Source organism: Lissotriton vulgaris, chromosome 7, assembly GCF_964263255.1.
Source record: "Lissotriton vulgaris chromosome 7, aLisVul1.2, whole genome shotgun sequence".
Taxonomy (NCBI): Eukaryota; Metazoa; Chordata; class Amphibia; order Caudata; family Salamandridae; genus Lissotriton; species Lissotriton vulgaris.
In genome coordinates, this window is record NC_141695.1 from 184,106,095 (window position 1) to 184,126,551 (window position 20,457).

General features: G+C 48.2%; 1 protein-coding gene and 1 non-coding gene across 2 annotated transcripts in view; one reads left to right on the forward strand and one right to left on the reverse strand.

Annotated features, from left to right (window-relative positions):
• LOC147701148 (sialic acid-binding Ig-like lectin 13) overlaps positions 1-20,457 on the reverse strand; it is a 498,018-nt gene that overhangs the window by 256,024 nt on the left and 221,537 nt on the right. Inside the window, exon 2 of the mRNA XM_086929313.1 lies at positions 17,421-17,573. Within this exon, the coding sequence (XP_086785439.1) occupies positions 17,421-17,463 (43 nt within the window). The 5' untranslated portion in view covers positions 17,464-17,573. The remainder of the gene's footprint in view (positions 1-17,420; positions 17,574-20,457) is intronic.
• Positions 15,291-15,397, forward strand: LOC147701149 (U6 spliceosomal RNA). The gene has a single exon (XR_015298486.1). It is a non-coding gene; the product is annotated as a U6 spliceosomal RNA (small nuclear RNA).

Below are 20,457 nucleotides of genomic sequence, written 5' to 3' on the forward strand. Positions count from 1 at the left end.
TTAAAAGCAGACGAGCCACTCCATTTTGTAAAGACTGTAATTTGGACAACTGAGCTTTGTCAATGCCCACAAAAGTGTGTTACAGTAATTGATTCTAGATAGAATAATAGATACCACCACCGTTCTCCTGAGTTCTTGAGGGATATAGAGACAAATCTTGCATAGGATCTTTAGTAAGAAAAAGCAGGAAGACGATAGGCAGTTTATCTGGCCGGTGAAATTTTTTCATTGTCCAAGATGATTACTAAATTCCGAACCTTGGCTGTTGGATAGGGACACTCACCCGCCTCTGGTGGCCACCAGGTTTGGTTCTACATGGAAGGGACCTTACCAAATTACATCACCTAAGTTTTCTCGGTATTCATCTTAACACCTTGCCTGCTGCCCCGATTCCCCCACGGTGCTGGACTTCCCTTAACTGGGTATGGTCATGACGGAACCATTCCGTCATCAGCACAGCTCAACCGTGACTGATGATGAAATGGTTCCGTCACCAGCATCGAAGGGATTAAGGAAGTTTTGACTCATCCAGCTCATGATTTTGGTCAAACAGGAATGAAAGCTAACAGCAGTGGCTTCTGGATTTTTTGATACCGATATAATGAGTTGGGAATCACCCGCATAGGAGATCAAGGTGAAACCATACTCTCTAATGATTCTGGCCAGTAGAGTGAGATAGATGTTAAAGAGGTTGGGAGAAAAGGCCGAGCCAAGTGGCACCCCGCAAGGAATGTGAAAAGTGTCAGATTGCAGATGGTCAGAGACTATACTCTGCTCTCTGAAGGCTAGGAAGAAGGTAAGGAGGGCCGGGGCCATACCCAGATCTCCAGATCCTTCAGCCGCTGCATTAACAGTGTGTGATTCATGTTGTTGAATGCTGCCGGTAGATCTAGGAGGATGAGAATGTCCCAGCCCCCGTCAACCTGACTGAGAATCCCTTTGTTAGCCATTAGCAGCACCGACTCAATGGAGTGGCAAGATTGAAAGCCATGCTGAATAGGATCTAGCAAATTGTTAGATTCAAGGAATTGAGCCGATTCCATACTCATTGATTTTTCTAAAATGTTGGCAGCTAACGGCAAACAGGACATTGGTCGGTAGCTCTTAATCTCGGTCTGGTCCAGGGCAGGTTTTTTTAGGATCGGCCTGATGCATGCTTTTTTCCAGGCACATGGAAAGCTCCCTGAGTCCACTACTTTATTAAGGAGGGGAGTTAAATAGGTGCAGATTGTATCTGAAACTAAATGTAAAATCACCGGTGAGCCTGAATTATTAGTGTGAAGCAAGGCAAACTCATGAGTTGGCTTAGAGAGCTAAACTCCTCTACTGGTGACTTGATAGAAGCAGTAGCAATGCTTACTTTGAGAAGGAGATCATCATAAATAACTTGGACTTTTGTTTGAAAAAACTAGCTAGCTTGTTAGAGAAGGCTTGAATAGGCCTACACTGATTGGACTGTTGCAGCTTGGAAAGAGCTTGGACTGTTTTAAAAAGTTGATGTGAGGAGTTTTTGCCCTCCCCAATTTTAGCTGTATAGTAGTCATGTTTAGCCCTTTTAATAGCCTCCTTGTATTGCTCCAAAGCTAAGTTATAAGCTGGTTTATGCTCCTTAATATATTTGGATCTCCATAATCATTCTGCTCTCCTACAGTTCGATTTAATGCATTTAAGACCTAGTCCGTACCATGGAGATGTCGCCTGATGTCTTCTAGTTCTAGACATTTTTTGAGAAGCTACCCGATTCACCACTTGTCTAATCGAATCCTCAAATTGGGAAACCGCTTCATTGTTGTCAATGACCGGTAGGGGCAGGCTGATGTCGGGAGCCTGTTTTAGCTTGTTTCCCCCTATTTTATGCCAGGGTCGGGTTTTCATCACAGAGGGTCTATTTAAGGTGAGATTATTGGGGTTAATGTGTTTGAGTGTAAAGTATACAGCCTAATGGTCAGTCCAGGGTAGTGGAGTGATTTTGACCAAGGTAATATCGGGGTTGTCAGTAAAAATGCCATTGAGTGTATGGCCGGCCGAGTGGGTCAAATCCGATATAATTTGTGTAAGGCCATAGGCAGCCTGGATATCAAGTAGCCTTGTGGTGTCACTATTGTTGTTAAGTTCTAAGTTCAAATTAAAGTCACCCAGAATGGTAAAAGTGGCATACTCTAAACAGGATTCAAGAAGAGTAAAAGGTGCTCTAGGTTCGGGAGGACGATATAATAGTAGCCCATCAAAGGTGGAAATATTATTAATATTAAGAGTAAATAACGTAGCATCCAGCGGAAGATGTGTAATGGCTTCAACTCAAACATTCAGCTGGGAGTGATGTATTATTGCAATACCTCCACCTCTATTCCCTAACCTATACTGACTCATCACTGAGTAACCTGCCGGAAGAGCAATATGCCAGTCTGGATCCGATACCTGACTAGTCCATGTTTCAGTCATAAATTCAATGTCCGGATTTGAGATGGTGGTATTGGTGGTGGCGGTGGTATTGGGGTATTGGTGGTGGTATTGGTAGTGATGGTGGTGGTGGTGGTGATATTGGTAGTGGTGGTGGTATTAATGGTGGTATTGGTGGTGGTAACAGTGGTGGTGGTATTAATTTCGGTGGTGGTATTGGTAGTGGTATTCGTGGTGGTGATATTGTTAGTGGTGGTGGTATTATTTGTGGTGTTATTGGTATTTGTTGTGGTGGTATTGTTGGTGCTGGTGGTAACTGTGCTGGTGTTGGTGGTGGTGGTATCGGAGATGGTATTGATGACAGTTTTGGTGGTGGTATTGGAACTTGAGGTGATGGTGGTATTGTTGGTGGTGATATTGGTGGTCGTGGTGGTATTGGTATTGGTGGTGGTGATATTGGTGGTGGTGGTATTTGTGGTGGTATTTGTGGTGGTGGTATTGGTGGAGGTGGTATTGGTATTGGCTGTTGTATTGGTATTGGTGGTGGTGGTTTTGGATTGGTGGTGGTGGTATTGGTGGTGGTGGTGGTGGTATTGGTGGTGGTGGTATTTTTGTTGGTATTGGTGGTGGTGGTAATGGTGGTGGTGATATTGGTGGTGGTGGCATTAGTGGTGGCGGTGGTATTAATGGTGGTGGTATTGATGGTGGTGGTATTGGTAGTGGTGGTATTGGTGGTGGTGTTATTGGTGGTGGTATTGGTGGTGTTGTTGTTGTTAATAAAACAGTCTTCTGAAAACAACCCTTCAGGTGGCTTAGTGCAGATGATATGTAACACAGATCTGCAGTTCTCAGCTTCATCCCATTAGCACATGATTATATGCTACCGGGAATTCACATTACTTAATTTGCTAATGATTTCTAAATCCATTTCACATTGGGGGGGTTGAAACAGTCACAAGATAATGCCGGGTTAAAGTGATTGAAAGCGGGCGCCCGGGTAACGGGAGCGGGCTTGTGCTTAAAAAAAACACAAACAGTTTCAGCATAAACGTAAGCAGCGCATGTTCAGCCTGACGTAAGCAGAACTCAATAAAAGGTCCCCTGTCACACCCGAAGTAATGGAGCCAGTAGCCATGGGAGCTTACAAATGAAGACAAGGCCATACTAAGGAGGGACTAACAAGCCTATTCATGAATCCAAAGGCAGCATTTACGAAAGACAATGACAAAAGCCAATGAAAAATATGGGCGGCGAATGGGCGCTGGCTTCTTTCCCATACTCTACCACAGCATTCTGGAAGTGCGAGCAGCGCATGCGAGCTGCCAATAGGCTCGACCTAAAAAACTGGTGCTGGTTAGAAAGACAGGAGGAGAATCGGTGAATCCCATTCAAGACTCCAGGATGCGTATAACCATTGGATAGTTAATTGTGTCATATGCAGCTGAGAGGTCCACCAATATTAGGAGTAAGGGGTCACCTTCATTTGTGGTAAAGAGGGCATTGGTTATGATGTGTAATGATCTGAAGCCTGACTGATAGTTGTGTAGAATATAGTTAGCATTGAAGTGGTCTTGGAATTGAACATAGGCTGCCTTTTCAATGATCTTGCATGATGAATAGCAGGTGGTAGGTGACTTGTGACTGCCATTTTTTCAGGAGGTGCCTGGCTCCCTATAGTTTGTGTTGTGCAAACTCTGGTACAAGTCAGACTGTTGCCCAATGTATATTTATTTTATGATTTAAGTTTTCTCTCAAATATTTTGACCTTGATTTTATTTACTAGTAGAGATCACCCACAGGGGATCCTTCAGATGGATTCTGAGTTGGTAGACCCTGTTACGCTAATATTTTCCCCACCTGTTTCCTGGCTTTGTGTTGCACAATACAATACTGAGTTCGCAAAGCTATGAGTGCGGCAAAGGTAAGCCTATCTGCACCGAGACAACGCCGAGTGCCAGTCCCCTTGGCCGCTTTAGATCAGCCTCGTACAAATAAACCAGTTATTCTGGGAACTTACTACTCGCAGTAAAATCCACTGGTAAGTGCTGTACCCCCCATGGCCTCATTATTGCTGTTAGAAATGGGAGTCTCTAGTTTGCAATGGTTTGCACCATTTTCCAAATAGGGACCCTTCTTCCTAATCAGGGTAAGGGGGATACACTTTTAAAATAACTCCTGCTCACCCCGTGGTACCTTGTTACGAGTAGACTGGCTTATCTCAGAGGCAGGGTGTAAAGCATTTGTTTGTACACACATACAGTAATACAGTGAAAACACTACAAATGGACACCACACCTGTTTAGAAAAATAAGTCATCTTTAGCTAAACCCCCCAAAAAAATCCACAATACAGTAATCAAAATATGACTTTTAAAAGCTAGAAACAGTTCTGACCATAGCAAATTATAGCTGGGACACTTTCAACACAAAGTACCTTGGATGCGTCAAAATCATAGGCAAGAACAGTGGTAGGGAAGGTGATGCGTCAGTTCTGTATGCGCAGAGAAGGTGATGCGACGGTTCCTTACTACATGGGGGGGCGATGCATCGGTTCCTTACTGCCATGCAGGGGAGGTGACGCGTCAGTGCCTCAGTGCGTGGGGAAGTGATGCGTCGGTTTCTTACTGCGTGGGGAGGTGATGTGTCTGTTTCTTACTGCGGCCCTGGTGTCCCTGTAGACTTGGCGCATCGGTTCGAAGCGTCAGGATCGGGGATGCATCGGTTCTCGATGCAGCAGCGGCACAGCATTGGTTTCTTCAGCCGCAGTGTCATGAAGCCTTGGTTCTTGCTGTAGCACAGCAGGGCCCGCTCCAGAATCGGTGATGTCAGACTCCGTACATCAGTGTACTTGATGCGGTGTGCAGCACTTTCTCTATCCGCGGTCAGGCGATGCTTCAGTTTCTTCGGCCATGAGTCAGAAACAGGTGCAGATGTGTCGTGCTTCTCGTCATTGCGTTACTTTTCCAGCTCCCAACAGCAGGAACAACCTCCAGAGGCCCAGAAGGGCAACAGGCACCTCTTGACCGGTCAGATCTCCCAGGAAGAAAGTTCAGGGGAGCAGGGGGTGACGTCTTTGTATCCCAGAGACTTCTAAACAGGAAGCATGCTCTACTTCAAGCCCATGGAGATCTTCCTCAAGCATGGAACACAGCACATTGCAAAGTCATTGCCCTATCCTTGGCAGAATCAGTCACTGCAGGCCAACCCCAGATAGCACACAGCAAAGTGCAGTACTTCTCAGTTTCTCCAGCTCTTCTCTTTATCAAATGGTTCTCTTTGAATTCCATAGTAATCAAAAAATTGGGGGTCTGGGCTGCACATTTTACTGCACAAAATCCATTGTTCTCTGGTGTCAGCGAAGCACTAAACCCATCCAAAACCAGATCTGCCCTCTCTGGTGCAGCTGCCCACCAGAAGGTGGAGACTGCATTGTGTAAGGCAGACCAGGCCCATTCAAGTGAAAGGAAATCTCCTCCCCCTACTCTACTCTGCAGGCCAGGTCCATTCAACCCAGCCCTGACTCATCCAGGAAAGGCAGGGCACACCTTGACCGCCCCCCCCCCTCCAGTGGCTGTCTACAGTGAATGCACTTCCCCAGCCCCTGTCACACCAGAAAACAGACAGTCAATACACAACCTAGCAGAGGCACACAGGATGGCTAAGCAATAAAATACCTACTTCCTGAAAGTGATATTTTCAAGCACAGAGTAAGAATCATCCTCACTAAAAGATGCATCTTTGTATTCTGAGTTCAAGCATACTACACTTTACCTTTCCATCTTGTCCCAATCGGAAGCTATATTTATAAGATGTTACAAATGAACTCCCATTCTATCCTATGGGACAGATTGCCTTTCAATAGTGAAAAACGAAACTCACTGTAGTTCACTATCAGGACATGTAACACACATCAGGGAATGTCCTATCTTTCATATATACTGCACCCTGCCCACAGGAAAACATTGGGCCTACCTTAGGGGTGAATCACATGCAAGAAAAGGGAAGGTTAGGGCCTGGCAAGTGGGTGCACTTGCCAGGTGAACATGGCAGTACCAGACCGCACACAGACCCTGCAGTGGCGGGTCTGAGTGAAATTTACAGGCTTATCATGTGGGTGGAACAATCAGTGCTGCAGACTCCCTAGCAGTATTTGGTTTAAAGGCCCTGGGCACCCACAGTGCACTGTACTAGGGACTGACTAGTAAATCAAATATGCCAATCATGGATAACTAATCCATGATAACAATTTACAGTGGGAGTACTTGCACTTTGGCACTGAACAGCAGTGGCAAAGTGCCCAAAGCACCTAGACCAGCAACAACGAAGTCCAACACTCAGTAAAACACAGGAGACAAAGGCAAAAATACTGAGGAAAACCCATGGCAAGGATGCTAGGTCTAACAATTGCTAATATTCTATCCAAAGCCACTGCCACATGCTCCGCCTGTAATTTTTTTCTTAAAATGCTGGTCCATATTCACGACCCACTAGTTGCTCTATCCACCATTTAGGCCGCTCATTCTGCTCACGAATCCCAACTGCTATGTGTGCTTCTCAACGCTAGATCCCTTATTAAACATAATACATAATCACCAAAACTTTGGCCCCGGTACTTACTGACATCTTGCAATTGATGTTTTTACATTGCTTTTTCACAGATGGGTGGAAGAAAGCTTCCGTCCATCCTCTACTCAAGGAACCTTCTCTGGATCCATCTAACCCTAACAACTATCATCCAATATCATGTCTTTCTCTCCCGGCCAAGATCATCGAGAAGGTGATGATTTCTCAACTAACTGAATTCATCCATTCCTATAATCTTTTTGATCCCACTCATTTTGGTTTCCATGCTGATCACAGTATGGAAACAGCCCTAATCAAGGCCAGTGAAGATATTTGATCTGCCCTGTATGCTGGCAACTAAGTTGCTTTCATCCTTCTGGATCTGGTGGCGGCTTCTGACACAGTCCACCACAACTAACTCTTGTCCTGCCTCAATGAGATTGATGTCAAACGTTTGGCCTGGGACCTACTCAGATAATTTCTAAAATCTTGTGAACAAGCAGCTTGTCTGGACAGCTTTTTATCCCTATCTTTCTCCCTTCCTTGTGGGGTCCCCTAGGGATCGTCACTAGGCCCCACGCGTTTCAATATTTACATCATTCTATTAACGGTTCTCATTACGTCTTTTTGATTCACCCTCACATTCTATTCTGACGATACTAAAATCGTTATCTCTCTTGGTAGTAATACACTGATTTGAGTACGCACTTCTGTACCTGCATGCGGGCAGTCAGCAATTGGATGTCTGAAAACTGTCTTAGGCGAAACTTGAGTAGACATTAGTCCTTCTCTTTGGTGCACGGACCCCTTTCTGGACCCCACACAATGGCCCCAGGAACTGGGCACTCCTCCTTCACCAGTTAGTAATACCCGCAATCTGGGAGTCATTATGAATGGCAAACTCTTCTGCACACATCTGGTCAACACAGTCTCCCCCAAAGTCTTCTATATACTCAAACTGATAAAAAAGATTATTCTCTAGCAGTTTCCATACTCGAATATCGCTTCACGGACCGCAGCGCATCTCCTACTCAGCATCCCAAAATATCAATCTCTGTCTAATCTCTGCCTAAAAACTTGAAAAGGCTTTGCTGGCTGCCTATCAGACACAGAGTTATGTTTAAGGCTCTCTGTATTGTCTTCAAAGCCTTATATGATCAGGGCCTCAATTTCTGAAAAGCAGCCTCAGTTGGTGCACTCCCAATAGCCAACTAAGATCAGCTAACGCCAAACTAGTGATCATCTCTAAATTTAAACGTGCACGTTGGGGTGGCCGCAGCTTCTTGCTAAATGCTTCCAATGCCTGGAAAAGTCTTCCTCTCCCCATCAAATCCTCTACCATCCTTCTTACTTTCAGGAAATCTCGCAAGACTTTTAATAAAGATTAGCTCTCCGATTCCTTCTTGCACTCTGGAGTCAGCGCCAACATGCCTCTGGGCAATTGTGCACTTAATAAGGGATCCATGTTGAGCCAAAACCTATTTAACCCCTTGGATGCTCATGACAAGGTCAGCTCGTCATGAAGCACGGTTGAGCTGTGCTTATGACGAGTTGACCTTGTTCATGAAACTATAGAATTACAAGAATGTCAGCGCAAGACGGGAAAACCCCCTAGCAGCCAAGGTGTTAATATCTACAATTGTACATTTGCTCAGGTGGCTACAACTTGGGGGATCACACTGGAATCCTATGTCAAATACACACAGCTTGTGATATCCGTCACCAACAATTCTACACAAAAGCTAGTTAAATTCCAAGACGATATGGTGGTCATTGAGAAGTGGATGGTGGTCAATCGCCTACAGCTAAACATGAGCAAATTTGAAATTCTTCTCTTAAGGAGACATATGCACCTACAGACGATCTCCGATGGCCCCCCTTACTAGAACCACCTCCCCAGCCGAAAACAGTGGTTAAAACCCTGGGGCCCTTATTTATGAAGGACTTGCGCCGCCGGTGCGTCACTTTTAACATGGGAAAAAGTGACGCATCGGCGGCGCAAGTCCTTCATAAATAAGGCCCTGGGTATCTAAGTCGACAGCGCCCTGACTTTTGCTACTTAGGTGAATTTGGTGGTAGGTATTTGTTTCAGACTCCTTCGAGCGAGGTTTAAAAACCATTCTTGGATTTTTCGACCCTCATACCCACCAGAAAATCGTTCAGCCCATTAATGTTAATGTTAATGTTAAGAATGTTTTTGTATAGCGCTCGGCTACTCCGAGGAGTGTCCCGGCGCTTTGACCTAACACGAACAAAGGACAAAAGTAAAAAGGGGAAAAGAGAACTACTGCACAAACAACCAAGATTTCAAGTCCTTCCTAAAGGCCAACAAGTTAGGATTCCTGCGCAGGGTGACCAGCAGTGTATTCCACAGCTGAGGGCTAGGCGCCGAAATGACCGGCCGCCAAGCCGAGCTCTTCCTATGACCAAAGCCAGGGCCAAAGACTCTGATCTCAGTGATCTGGCAGGTTGGTAGAAAGCCAGCCTTTTTTTAATGTATTTAGCTTCGGTCATGTGCAGGGTTTTAAAGGCCAGAGTAAGGGCTTTAAAAGCGATACGCTTCCGGATGGGCAGCCAGTGCAAGGTCTGCAAGAGGTCAGAAGCTCTGGCGCGGCGATGAAGTCTGAAGATGTCACGCGCCGCTGAGTTCTGCACTACCTGCAGACGTTGGAGAAGGTATTCTGGAAGACCCAAATACAGGATGTTGGCGTAGTCAAGATGCGACCCAATAAGCGCCTGCACAGTGATCTTTCTATGTGCAGGTGTCAAGAGTGGAAGGAATTTGCGCAGCATCTTGAGCAGACCAAAACACCTCCCGGTAAGGCCAAGAATCTGGGGTTTCATCGTTAGATCCTTGTCAATTTTTATCCCAAGATTCTTGGCCGTAGTATAGGCAGCCGAAGGTGGAAACATCTTCTCAGGCCACCAAGGTTGCCAGATGGGATCCGAGCGACAACCAAAGAAAAGCACCTCTGAATTATCAGAGTTACACTTGAGGCTGTGTATATGGAACCAGTTAAACACAGCCCCCAGGCAACCTCTGATACTCTCCCCATCGAACTCAGCACCTTTCCCACAAGTGAAAAGGAGCTGCGTGTCATCGGCGTATGACAGGATCTCGGCTCCAAAGGACTTCGCCATTATACTCTCTAGGCTGGACTATTGCAATGCACTGTATCTGGGATCCAAAAGGCAGTAACCAAGAGACTCCAGATAGCCCAAAATGCTGTAGCACAGCTTCTATTTGCCCTTCCGAAGTTCTGCTCTGCTTCTTTATCCTTAGGCTGCACTGACTCCTAGTAGATAAGAGAATTCTCTTCATGGCGCTATGCATCACTTACAAAATTCATACCTCTCAAGGCCCTCCGATTTTATCCAATCTGCTCCATCCATATGTTCCTTTGCGGGCATTGCGCTCAGCTAAACTCTATCAAGCCTATGTCCCTCATGTCAAAAGTTAGTGCAGGATGTTGCTCCTTTTGTACCAAATCCCCGCCCTTTGGAACGCACTACCTCCTTCCATAAGGAGTATTCCAAATCACTGGTCGTCTAGGAGGGCGGTGAAGACCTGGATATTTTCTGTTTAACCCTGTATTTCTGTGTGGTCCTCTTCTTTGAAATTAGTGCTGGGACACCCCGTTGCTCAGGCAACCAGGCGCTTTACAAATTATCTTCACATAACATAAGTACATTTAACATAACATAACCAGATGTATTGTAGTTTTCTTTAGGAAATGGCAGATATGGCCTATCTTCTAACTGTGAGGGCGGCATTGGCAATTCTACATATCTGTAAGAAAGCATCTCCGGAGAGAGCTTGATCATCATCCTAATGAGAAATGGTTTTGAAGGAGTTGAGTTTGTCAGTAAGACCTAGAGGAACTATGGAACTGAAGGCTGGCCATTGCTGAATTCTATGGAAAGGGGTGGGTGTAAACATTAAGCAGGCATTGTTCCATTGATGTGCTGATGGATCTTCTGTATTTTTTTTCAAGAAATAAGCTGTTGATGGCATTGCACTTTTATGTGAAGTGAAGAATAAATGGGTCCGGCAGGAGGGTGGTTGTTGCATTGCTTGAGACTCTGAAACAGATTTCTGCTTCTTTTGATGGCTTCATTGATTGTGTATTCACCTGCACTCTTAATAATCTGGCAAAGAAGAGGGCGAATAGGACTCACACCTTTTTGGTGGATGTCCCTTTACAGACTTTAAAATGAATTATAATCTTATTTCTAATGTTTCACAATTAACTGTTCTTTAAATTTTGTCGGTAAAGCAACCGCTATGCCCAGATATGGGTCTCCTGCTCACTGTGCGAGAGGGCTCAAGCTGCACAACACTGATAATACCAAATAAGGTCAAGAGTAAAACCAGTGGCTGATATTATTTCAAGCATTGCACCCGTTTGTTTTATTTTTGTTCTAGTGATTTGTGGTGTGCACCGAGGATCTATACGCCATGCTCATGCAAGATGAACTGTTTCATATGCATATGCAACAATTTGCATAATGGCATCTTGTATTAGCAAGAAGTATCTGTCACACATCTGCACTCTTTTACAAAACACGGGGTTGCATTTCGCGTAATTATGTGGAACTCAGCCGTAATCTTATGTAATTACGCAAATTTCGCGCACACCCAATTTTACATGGACACAACTATTACCTCCTCGTTAGTCTTCCTCGCCACATGATTTACATAGTGAGCATAAGCTCCACGACAGAACCCTCCAAAGCAAAAAAAGCCTCCCACCCCTCCCAACATGGCCGACCAGTCCCACCTGACCTCTATAAGAGGCGGACCGGCCCAACCAACAGCCTGTTTTATTTGTTCTGCGCGATTCTCTCCAGAGGCGCTGTTCAGGTAAGATGGGCCGGCGTGAGCTGGCCCTTGGGTTTTAGGGTTGAGGACCTGCTCTAGCGGTCCCTGGTGCCTTATGCCTAAAAATCCCCCCCCCTCTTCCTTCCCCCGGTCCTGTGGGGCCGGTTAGGTGCTGCTATAGCGTGCCAGTGGTTTACAGGGGGGGGCGGCAGGGGATATGGGGTGTTTGGGCATCCCCGTGTATCCCCAGGTCGTTACTGAAGGGCCCTGGCACTGTGTGGGCTTTTGGGGTCCAGCGCTCCGTTTTGCTTTTATGCGCCTATGCGTGTGCTTGCATGACTCTGTGATGCAGATTGCATGTTACGCCCGTCGGGTGGCTGGGCTGCCCGATGGGAGTCATGTTTTCCTGGGAATGCCAGGGCTGTGTGCTTTGGCACTGCGTGGGGCTCACACTTCAGGTTCTGTTGCTGGAGTGTTAGTGCCGCTGATACAGCTTTCAGGTTGTTTCTGCCTGACATTTCGCTTGAATTCATGCACCTCAGATTGTAATCGGGTGCTCGTGCTTCACATTGTGCCATTGCCTGGAGCAGCGTTTTACTTTGTTTTCAGGTCTGCGGCGCTTCTGCACGACGTTGATCTGTTTTGCAAACGTCTTTGTTGCTGCATGTGTGTTGTGTCTGCTCTCAAGCAGTGTAAAGGGGCACAGCAGATCTGTGGTGTCCACTGCGTAGGCTAGCGGCATTATAAGTAGCGCTGGCGCGGTGCCTGGCCGTGTGTTTGTGATCGGCACTTACTCGGCGGGGGCTGGTTCGGTCCTCCCTCGATTGTCCGCGGGTCCTCGGGGGCTCTGCTGACCGGGTCCAGGTGCTCCCATCAGACCGGCCTGGGTCTCGGTAAACGCGGCGCCGGCGTCCGTGAGTTGTTTTTTTCCTCCCCAACGGCCCGCGGCTGCTTGCCGCGCTGGGGTTGGCTCCGGCTGGCTCCCGCCTCTTGTGGGCGGGGTTGGGTTTTCCGACAGGTGCACGCCAGGGTTCCCCTGCGGGCGCAGCGGTTTGTTCTGCCTTCTTAGGGCAGCGGACAACGCGTCAGGCTCGTGGTCTGAGGTTCTTGTGTTCGATCCTCGGTGTGGGCATTTCCTTACATGAAATCTCTCCGTCCAGCTTGAAGGGTGTGGCTCGTCCATAGTCACACTTCGCGTGATGTCTGATGTCATGTATATTTAATATATTTTTGGCCTACTTCATGAAGACATGAGAGTAGAAATGCTTCTCTTGTCCTCACCACGAGCTGACACTTACAGCAAACATACTGTCTGAAGGACAGAGGTTTTTTAAACGGCGGCGATCTAACCCGAGTCCAGGGTGCACTTCCCCGCCTCGGCGGGTATTGGATCTATGCTGTGTGGTCGGTTCTGGGCTCGCCCTGACCCGTCAGGTTGGCAAGTTTCTGGGGCGCCGGACTCGTGTGCAGTGTGCTCTTCTGTGCTGCGGTGCCTTCTGGTCTCCTCAGGGTGGCGGGGGTTCAGTCTCCTCTTCTGTCACCGTCTGCGGGGTCTCCTGGTTTTACCGCGCTGTCCCTTCAGGGGGTCCTTGCGAGGCGGGTTGCCCTGCCCCCTCCTCGCCTCGTCGCCTCTCGGTGGCCCCAGGGGGGGTGTATGGCCCGATGCATAATAGTCCCCGGTCCTGGTGATTCCCGCCTCGGTGCCTATTCCGTTCTTGGAGTCCCATTCGGCTGCTCTGGGCGTTAGCCTGCTTTCTCTCCATAGGATGCTTGGCCTCCACCTTGGGGGTGTCCAGGAGTGGTCGCCTCGGGGGGAATGCCGGGATGGGTTCCACGGAGGCATTCGTACGTGCGCCTTGAGACCCTTGCGGGGGTGTGGTGCGCTATTCTGGTCTCAATTTCCGCTGGGGAGTTGTTTGGCACTGGGAGGTCTCGCAAATGCGTGGTCCGTTCCATATTTTTTTCACGGGCGGGTGGCCGCGAGGCTGGCTCGGCCGCCTGGTCTGGCTGCGTCCTTGTCGGCCTGTCCTTTTAGTTTGGGGCCCGCTCCCCTGGGAGCGGCCTGCCTTCGGGCTCCTCGTCCGCCTGTGTGTGGGGGCGTCCCGCCCTTGCAGGGGTGAGGTCCTTCGGCCATTCCTCCCGGATACAGGGTGTCGGTCTTCACGAGGTGCGTTCAAGTTGGCTTCCGGGCCCCTGTTTCGGCTATTCCCGGTCTGGTACTGGTGCGGCCGCTCCCGTGTTTTTCATCCCGAGATCCTGGCTTCGGCCGTCTCGCTCCAGGGGGTTCCCTGGGGGGGGGGCTGTCGCCTCCATTTCGTCCCGTCTTGGGCCGTGGCTGTCACGGTTCTTGGGCTCTTCGGGCTTGCTGGCCGGTGCCTGGTCTTGCTGGTCTTGCGGACTTTCCGCGGAGTCCCTCCTTCTCGACGGGTTGGGGTACCTGCTCCTTCCCTGGTCTACACTGAAGGGCTTTCTGGGACCAGGTTGTGTGGCCGGCCTGCGAGTGGGGGTTCCCACTCTCGGTTGCGGGTACTTCCGTTGGGTTTGCCTTCTGGCCCGTGGGGACTAGGGCATTCCCACCCTGCCTGCACCTGATCTCGTCTGATTTCAGTATTTATGCAGGGTCGGGCCTGGTTAGTTCCTGGATGGGAGACTGCCTGGGGTTACCAGGTGCTGCAGGCTAGGGGTACTGTGCACCTGGCCCGCCTGGTGGATCTTCTTCGCCGGGCGGGGGACTGGGTGTTCCCCGTCTGGACGTGTGATACATCTTGGCCTCGTCTTGTTCAGGGGTGGGGTTTCACGTCTGGCGGTGTCTCCCCTCCGTCGGCTCCCTGCTCTAGGGGCGGTGGTCCCTTCGGTTCCCGTCTCGGGCTTGTCCTCCTTCGGGGGTCGTGTGCCGGGGCCCCGTCCTCCCCTCTGGTTCATTCAGGGGGGGGCGTCCTTTGGCGCCGGGTCGTTTGGGGGTCATTGGGATCTCCTGCAGTCGCGCAGCACGGGAGTTGCTGGCGGTCCTCCTGGCTAGGTGGAGACCTGCCGTCGTTTGCACCTGTGCTTCGATGTCCCCAGGACTTGGTCGGGTCTGTCGACCTGGTGGTGTGGAGCTGTGTCAGCCTTCGGTGGGGGTGCTGGGTTCGCTCCTTTTGTTACTTGCTCGGGGGTTGTTTTCTTGGGCGGAGTAGCCGGTCCTGGCCCTGCGGGCTGTCTTTTCCACGGGGTCCGACTAGGTGGAGGCGGATCGACTGAGTCGGATCTTTCCTTCGTTGCCTGGTCTCGCCCGGACCCCGGTGGTGCTTCGGCGCCGGGGGCCTCGACTCGGTCTGCCTCCGGTGGCTCTGTTCACGGAGGGGGTCTCGGCCCTCCTGCCCAGGTTCTACTCTCTCCTCCTGGGTCCTTGTGGTTGCCCTGTCTTTCGCTTGACCTTTTCGGTCTGCTGTACGCGTTTCCCCCGTGCCCTCTGATTTCTCGGGTCCTCTGTTGGATTCGCTTGGGCAGGGCCGGGGTGCTCCTGGGTGCTCGCTTCGGCAGCGCGTGGGCTAATATTGGAACGTTACAGAGGAGAATTGCATGGCCCCTGCGCATGGTTGACACGCAATTTCGTGAAGCGTTCCTGTTTATGGTTCCCGGCGGAGTCCGCCGCCCCTGGTACCCTCTCCTTTTGCGAGCTGGCGGTTCGGGCCTACTGGCCGTTCCCGGATCTTCCCGTTCCGTGGTTGGTCCGGTGTCGGTGTTGACCCGGCTATTTCTGCTGGCCTGACTCCATCTGCGGGCCGGTTTCTTGAGCAGATGTCGCTGCTTGCTCAGGGTTGTTCTTCTAGGGTGGTGGTTTTGCTGCTGGGCTCCCGCAGGTATTCCACTTTCTCTTCCTGTGCCAGGCACTGGGCTTCCTTCTCGCGTTGGTGCGGTCGGCTTGGTGCTGCCCGCGCCTCCGTGGACCCCTGGCGGGTCTTGGATTTCCTGGCTGAGGGGTTTTCCTTGGGCGTGGCCCCTTCTTCCCGGTGGGCCCGATGGGCTGCCTTGCGGGCCTTCCGCAGTCCGGTGTTCGACGGGCTGGTTTCCCTGGTGGCTCGCTTGGCTCCGGAGTTTGTTTTCTCCGTCGCCCTCGGACGCTCTGCCTGTCTCCCCCTTGGGTTCTCTCTCTCGTTCTACGAGCTCTGCAGGGTCCGCCCTTTGTGCCCCTGGCCTCGGTGGCTTTGCGGTTCCTCACCTTTTAGGTGGTTTTATTCCTGGTGGCAGTGGTGTCTGCTGGGCGGAGGGGCGTGCGGGGGTCGTGCCTCCGCTCCCCTCCCTTCTTGCGGGTTTTGCCGGACCGGTTGTTCCTCCAGCATGTCCCCCGTTTCCTTCCCGGGGTTCCTTCCCTGGTGTCCCGGGCTCGGGTGGTGTCTTTACCACCTTTCCCTGCCGACAAGGTTCCTCTCTTGTCCGTGCTGGTTGTCCGGTGTGCGGTTTTGGTTTCTCTTGACCGCACGTCTTCCCTTTCCCGGTGGGTCGGCCTGTTTGTGTCTTTTGGGTCCGGTTCGTTCGGGCCGCTAACCCTCTCTTTCCACCTTGGTTCGCTGGCTTACACGGGCTGTCCCCCTTTCCTGTGCTTCGCTGGGTTCGGTGGGTCCGGCGGGGGTCCGGGATCGGTCCACGGGGTGTGGCCCTGTGTCCTGGGCCCCCTTCATGGGTGTCTCCTCTGTGGAGTGCTGTCGGGCGTCGACGTGGTCGTCCCCCACCTTGTTCATGGGACACTATCAGTCCCGGGGGGGACTTCGCTGGGGCCGTTCAGAGTGCAGGAGCTGCGGCTCCTGGTTGGCCTGCTTTTCCTTTATGTCTTGATTTCAGGTTTCCCGTGATCCCTGTTTTCTTTTCATTTATTCTACTTCAACCTTGTGTTGGTTTCTCTGCATCACCGTGTGGTGTTGTTCTTATGGTGGTCAATGAAGCCTTGTTGGCTTGGGTATTTGCTCACTATGTAAATCATGTGGCGAGGAAGACTAACGAGGAGGTAATGCCCCGGTTACTTACCGGTAATCTTCATTACTCCGAGTATAGTCTTCCTCGCCACATGAGTTCCCTCCCCCCCTCCCTGTCTGGCTATCGGCTTCATTGTTTGCTTGGTAGATTAGACTGTTGGTTGGGCCGGTCCGCCTCTTATAGAGGTCAGGTGGGACTGGTCGGCCATGTTGGGAGGGGGTGGGAGGCTTTTTTTGCTTTGGAGGGTTCTGTCGTGGAGCTTATGCTCACTATGTAAATCATGTCGCGAGGAAGACTATACTCGGAGTAATGAAGATTACCGGTAAGTAACCGGGGCATTACTCTACAATCTGCAGAAACAAAATCATCATCAAGCTGAACCCAGCTGAAATGTACCCAGCAAGAAATAACACACATTTACCAGAACTGAACTGTTGTTTTACTATATGACTCCGGCAGATGTGTGCCTTGTTAGAAGACTGCTAGCCAAACACTTTAAACACATTGACGTATCAGCTACTCCATGTTAGTCATGCCAGTAATATTTCTGAATAAAATAATAACACAATCTCTTCAACAAAAAAGGCACTAGAGAAAGAGAACATTTCCACGCAAACAAAATAATCCTAATAAAAAATATAATTTACTTTGTGTGTTTTTTAAAATTGATGCTGCACACTTACCTTTCCAAAGCATGGACAGTGCAAACACTCGAAGGAAAATCATTGTTGACAATGCATTGATGTCTCACTGACTGGCAATTTTGAAAAAGTTGTTACTTCACACGGAACTATTTTATTCGCACAACAATTCGCGTAGATTTGCACTCTAGTAAACTGGAAGAGAAAGAACAGAAAACGTGTTCAAGATTCACTAACTTTTCAAAGAAAAGCGTCAATGCATCCAAAGTACTAAGCTCAGTTAGTCATTTGCCTAGTGTTTTTTCATGTTCATATATCTTATTTCACTTGAACGTTCAATTAGCTAAATAGGAATACAATCGTGTACCGTGTTTCAGTGTAGAAACAATGCCTGACTGGTTCATGAGGAGAGTCATTAAATGCTTTTATACTTGCTGTGGTAAAACTTCCACAACACATATATTACAAAATGAGAAAATGAATCCTTTTTGTATATATTTATAGACTTTGCCCTCACTGCAATGCCAACCCCAAACATTTTGTCTTCACTCCTCCAGTTTTCTTAACTTTTGTGTTGGCTTTGAGGACTTTGTGCACTGCCAAGCAGTGCTAAAGTGCCTGTGCTTTCTCCTTTAAACATGGTAAAAATTGGCTTTCACTCAATTGGCACTTTATTTTTCTTATAAGCTCTTAGGGGCCGATTCACAGAACTAATCTGAGACAAAATCTTAAACTTACTTCTTTTGGTATTCACAGAAAGTATTTAGTAGTAGTAAAGTTAAGATTTTGTCTAAAGTTAGAAATTGGTCTTAAGTTAGGTTTTTGTCTCAAGACCAAAACTTAAGACAAACTTAAGGGTAACCTAAAACAAAATCCTTACTTAAGACAAAATCCTAATTTAAGACAAAATCTCAATTTAAGACAAAATCCAAATTTAAGACAAAATCCTAAATGTACTACTACTAAATGCCTTCTGTGAATACCAAAAGTAGTAAGTTTATGATTTTGTCTCAGATTAGTTCTGTGAATCGGCCCCTTTGTAACATGGTACTACATGTACTCAGAGGTTGTAAATTGAATGCTACTAGCAGGCCCACATTACTTATTCTGGCATCCTCTTGACTAGCCCCTTAAAATATCTCATTCCTACCATTGGAGCCTGTTGGCAGTTGCAATCTGCCATTTCGACTTGACAAAATAAACATTTTGCCAAACATAATCCTTCCTTTTTAATAGATATGAGCAGTGGCGGCTGATGACATGTGAAAGTGGTAGGGCATACACTGCAGCGAGCGAAGCGAGAGAGCCCGAACACCTAGGGAGGGTTTGGGGGGGTTCTCCCACTGAGAAAACTTTGAAAAAGGAGTGGGAAAAAGAGTGCATTTTCAAGCAAATTTGAGAACACACACACTTTACTCTTCACAGTCAAAAACAAGGTGAGGGTTGGCCTAAACTAATTAATAATTAGTCTAGGCCAACACTCACCTCCTTTTTGACTGTAAAGAGTAAAGTGCATGTGGTTATGCAGATGGTTAAATACATACATCTCATCCTAGTCAGCCTAGCCTGACTCAAAAAAAAAATATATATATATACATATAATTGAGCCCCTACTTATCTCTCTTGCAGATAGAATATCAGTTGTGTTGATGTGGCACAGCTCTGCCGATGAGACAGCTTGGACTGCAGGCTTTTACTGGGCATATTAAAGTTTTGAGCGACAAATCCTATGTTTATCAAGATTTACACAAAAGTGTCGGACCTGCCAAGGCAGATGTGTGATACCGCAAGAGTCCAGACAGTATAGGCTTTTTTTAGCAAGAAGGGCTTTGCATGCTGGGCTTTATTAACTTGTATTTCAAAACCGAGAATGCAGCATTTTGTTTAGACCGAACGTGTCATAATCTCAAGTCGCCACTTGGAGGTTATGAATGTCTTAAGCTTTCGTGTTCTGACAGTTTGATTCTGGGCACAGGTTTGGAGTCCGGGCCGGGGTACATTCCAATGTCTGTCCCAGGTAGAGTTACCAAAAAAATCTAAGTCACAGGAGTAACAATGGGTCAGAATTAGAACTTCACATAACAAAGTAGTGCATTCTGGGAGCTGTAGTCTTAATTTCACATTTACGTATCCAATATGAACTAAATGAAAAGATATTGTGCAATCCATGAATAGAGTCAATTGGTAAGCTTAGCCTCAGTCACGCTCCCAGCACTTTTTGTCGAACGGTTGTTAATAAACTGTCCACTTTAAAAAAAAAAAAAGTAATCATTAAATCTAGCAAAAGGCCTACTTCTCCCCAGATGTGCACAGAGTCCTTTCCAAATACGTGGGTTTGTCTAGCTCCTTGCATATGTGGGCTGTCAGCTCCAAGTGTTTTGGAGGGGGCTCAGAAGGCACGAGCAGCTCCCTAAGATTGCTGCCCTGCCTTTTAGCTCGTGTTGAGTTTGAGTCTGAGAGTAAAAGACTCCTGGGGCTCCTGGTTCATACACATTTCAGGGTGCATCATCTGACCACGACAGGGAACTATTGTAGGTTATCCTATCCGAGGGAAATGCTGTAAGAGACAACTGGGGCATTCAGAGCAGCTGCTGCTGTGCATTGTGTTCCCAGGATATCTGATCACATGCAGAGACATGGAACTGTTTCCTACTAAATAATTGTTCATCAAGAGTGCACCAAGACATCGTGAATTGTAAATGATAAAATGTCCAGGGTACTCGTAACCAAGCCACAGGAAAAAAATATAATTAGACTTTGCCCATTAAGGAAATCCACCCATAGAATGACAGTGTGAATTCCTAAGTCGAAAGGATGCTGAAGCGTAACACTTTATAGAATGCTCATATGAACGGAGTAAGTTAGCGACCCACAGCCTAGCAGTATATTTCCTTTTCTCATAAAAGCCTGTAGTGGCCATGAAACAAACTCACTAACCGCAATCAGCAAGCAAGTCAGAGTATGGAATTTGCGCGACCATCACCAGTTCATGGTTTCACAATAACTAGCATCTACGGCATCTCATAGCCTCTGCAATTCGCCTCTATAAAGTTGTTCAAGTATTTGGGAATTCACAAAC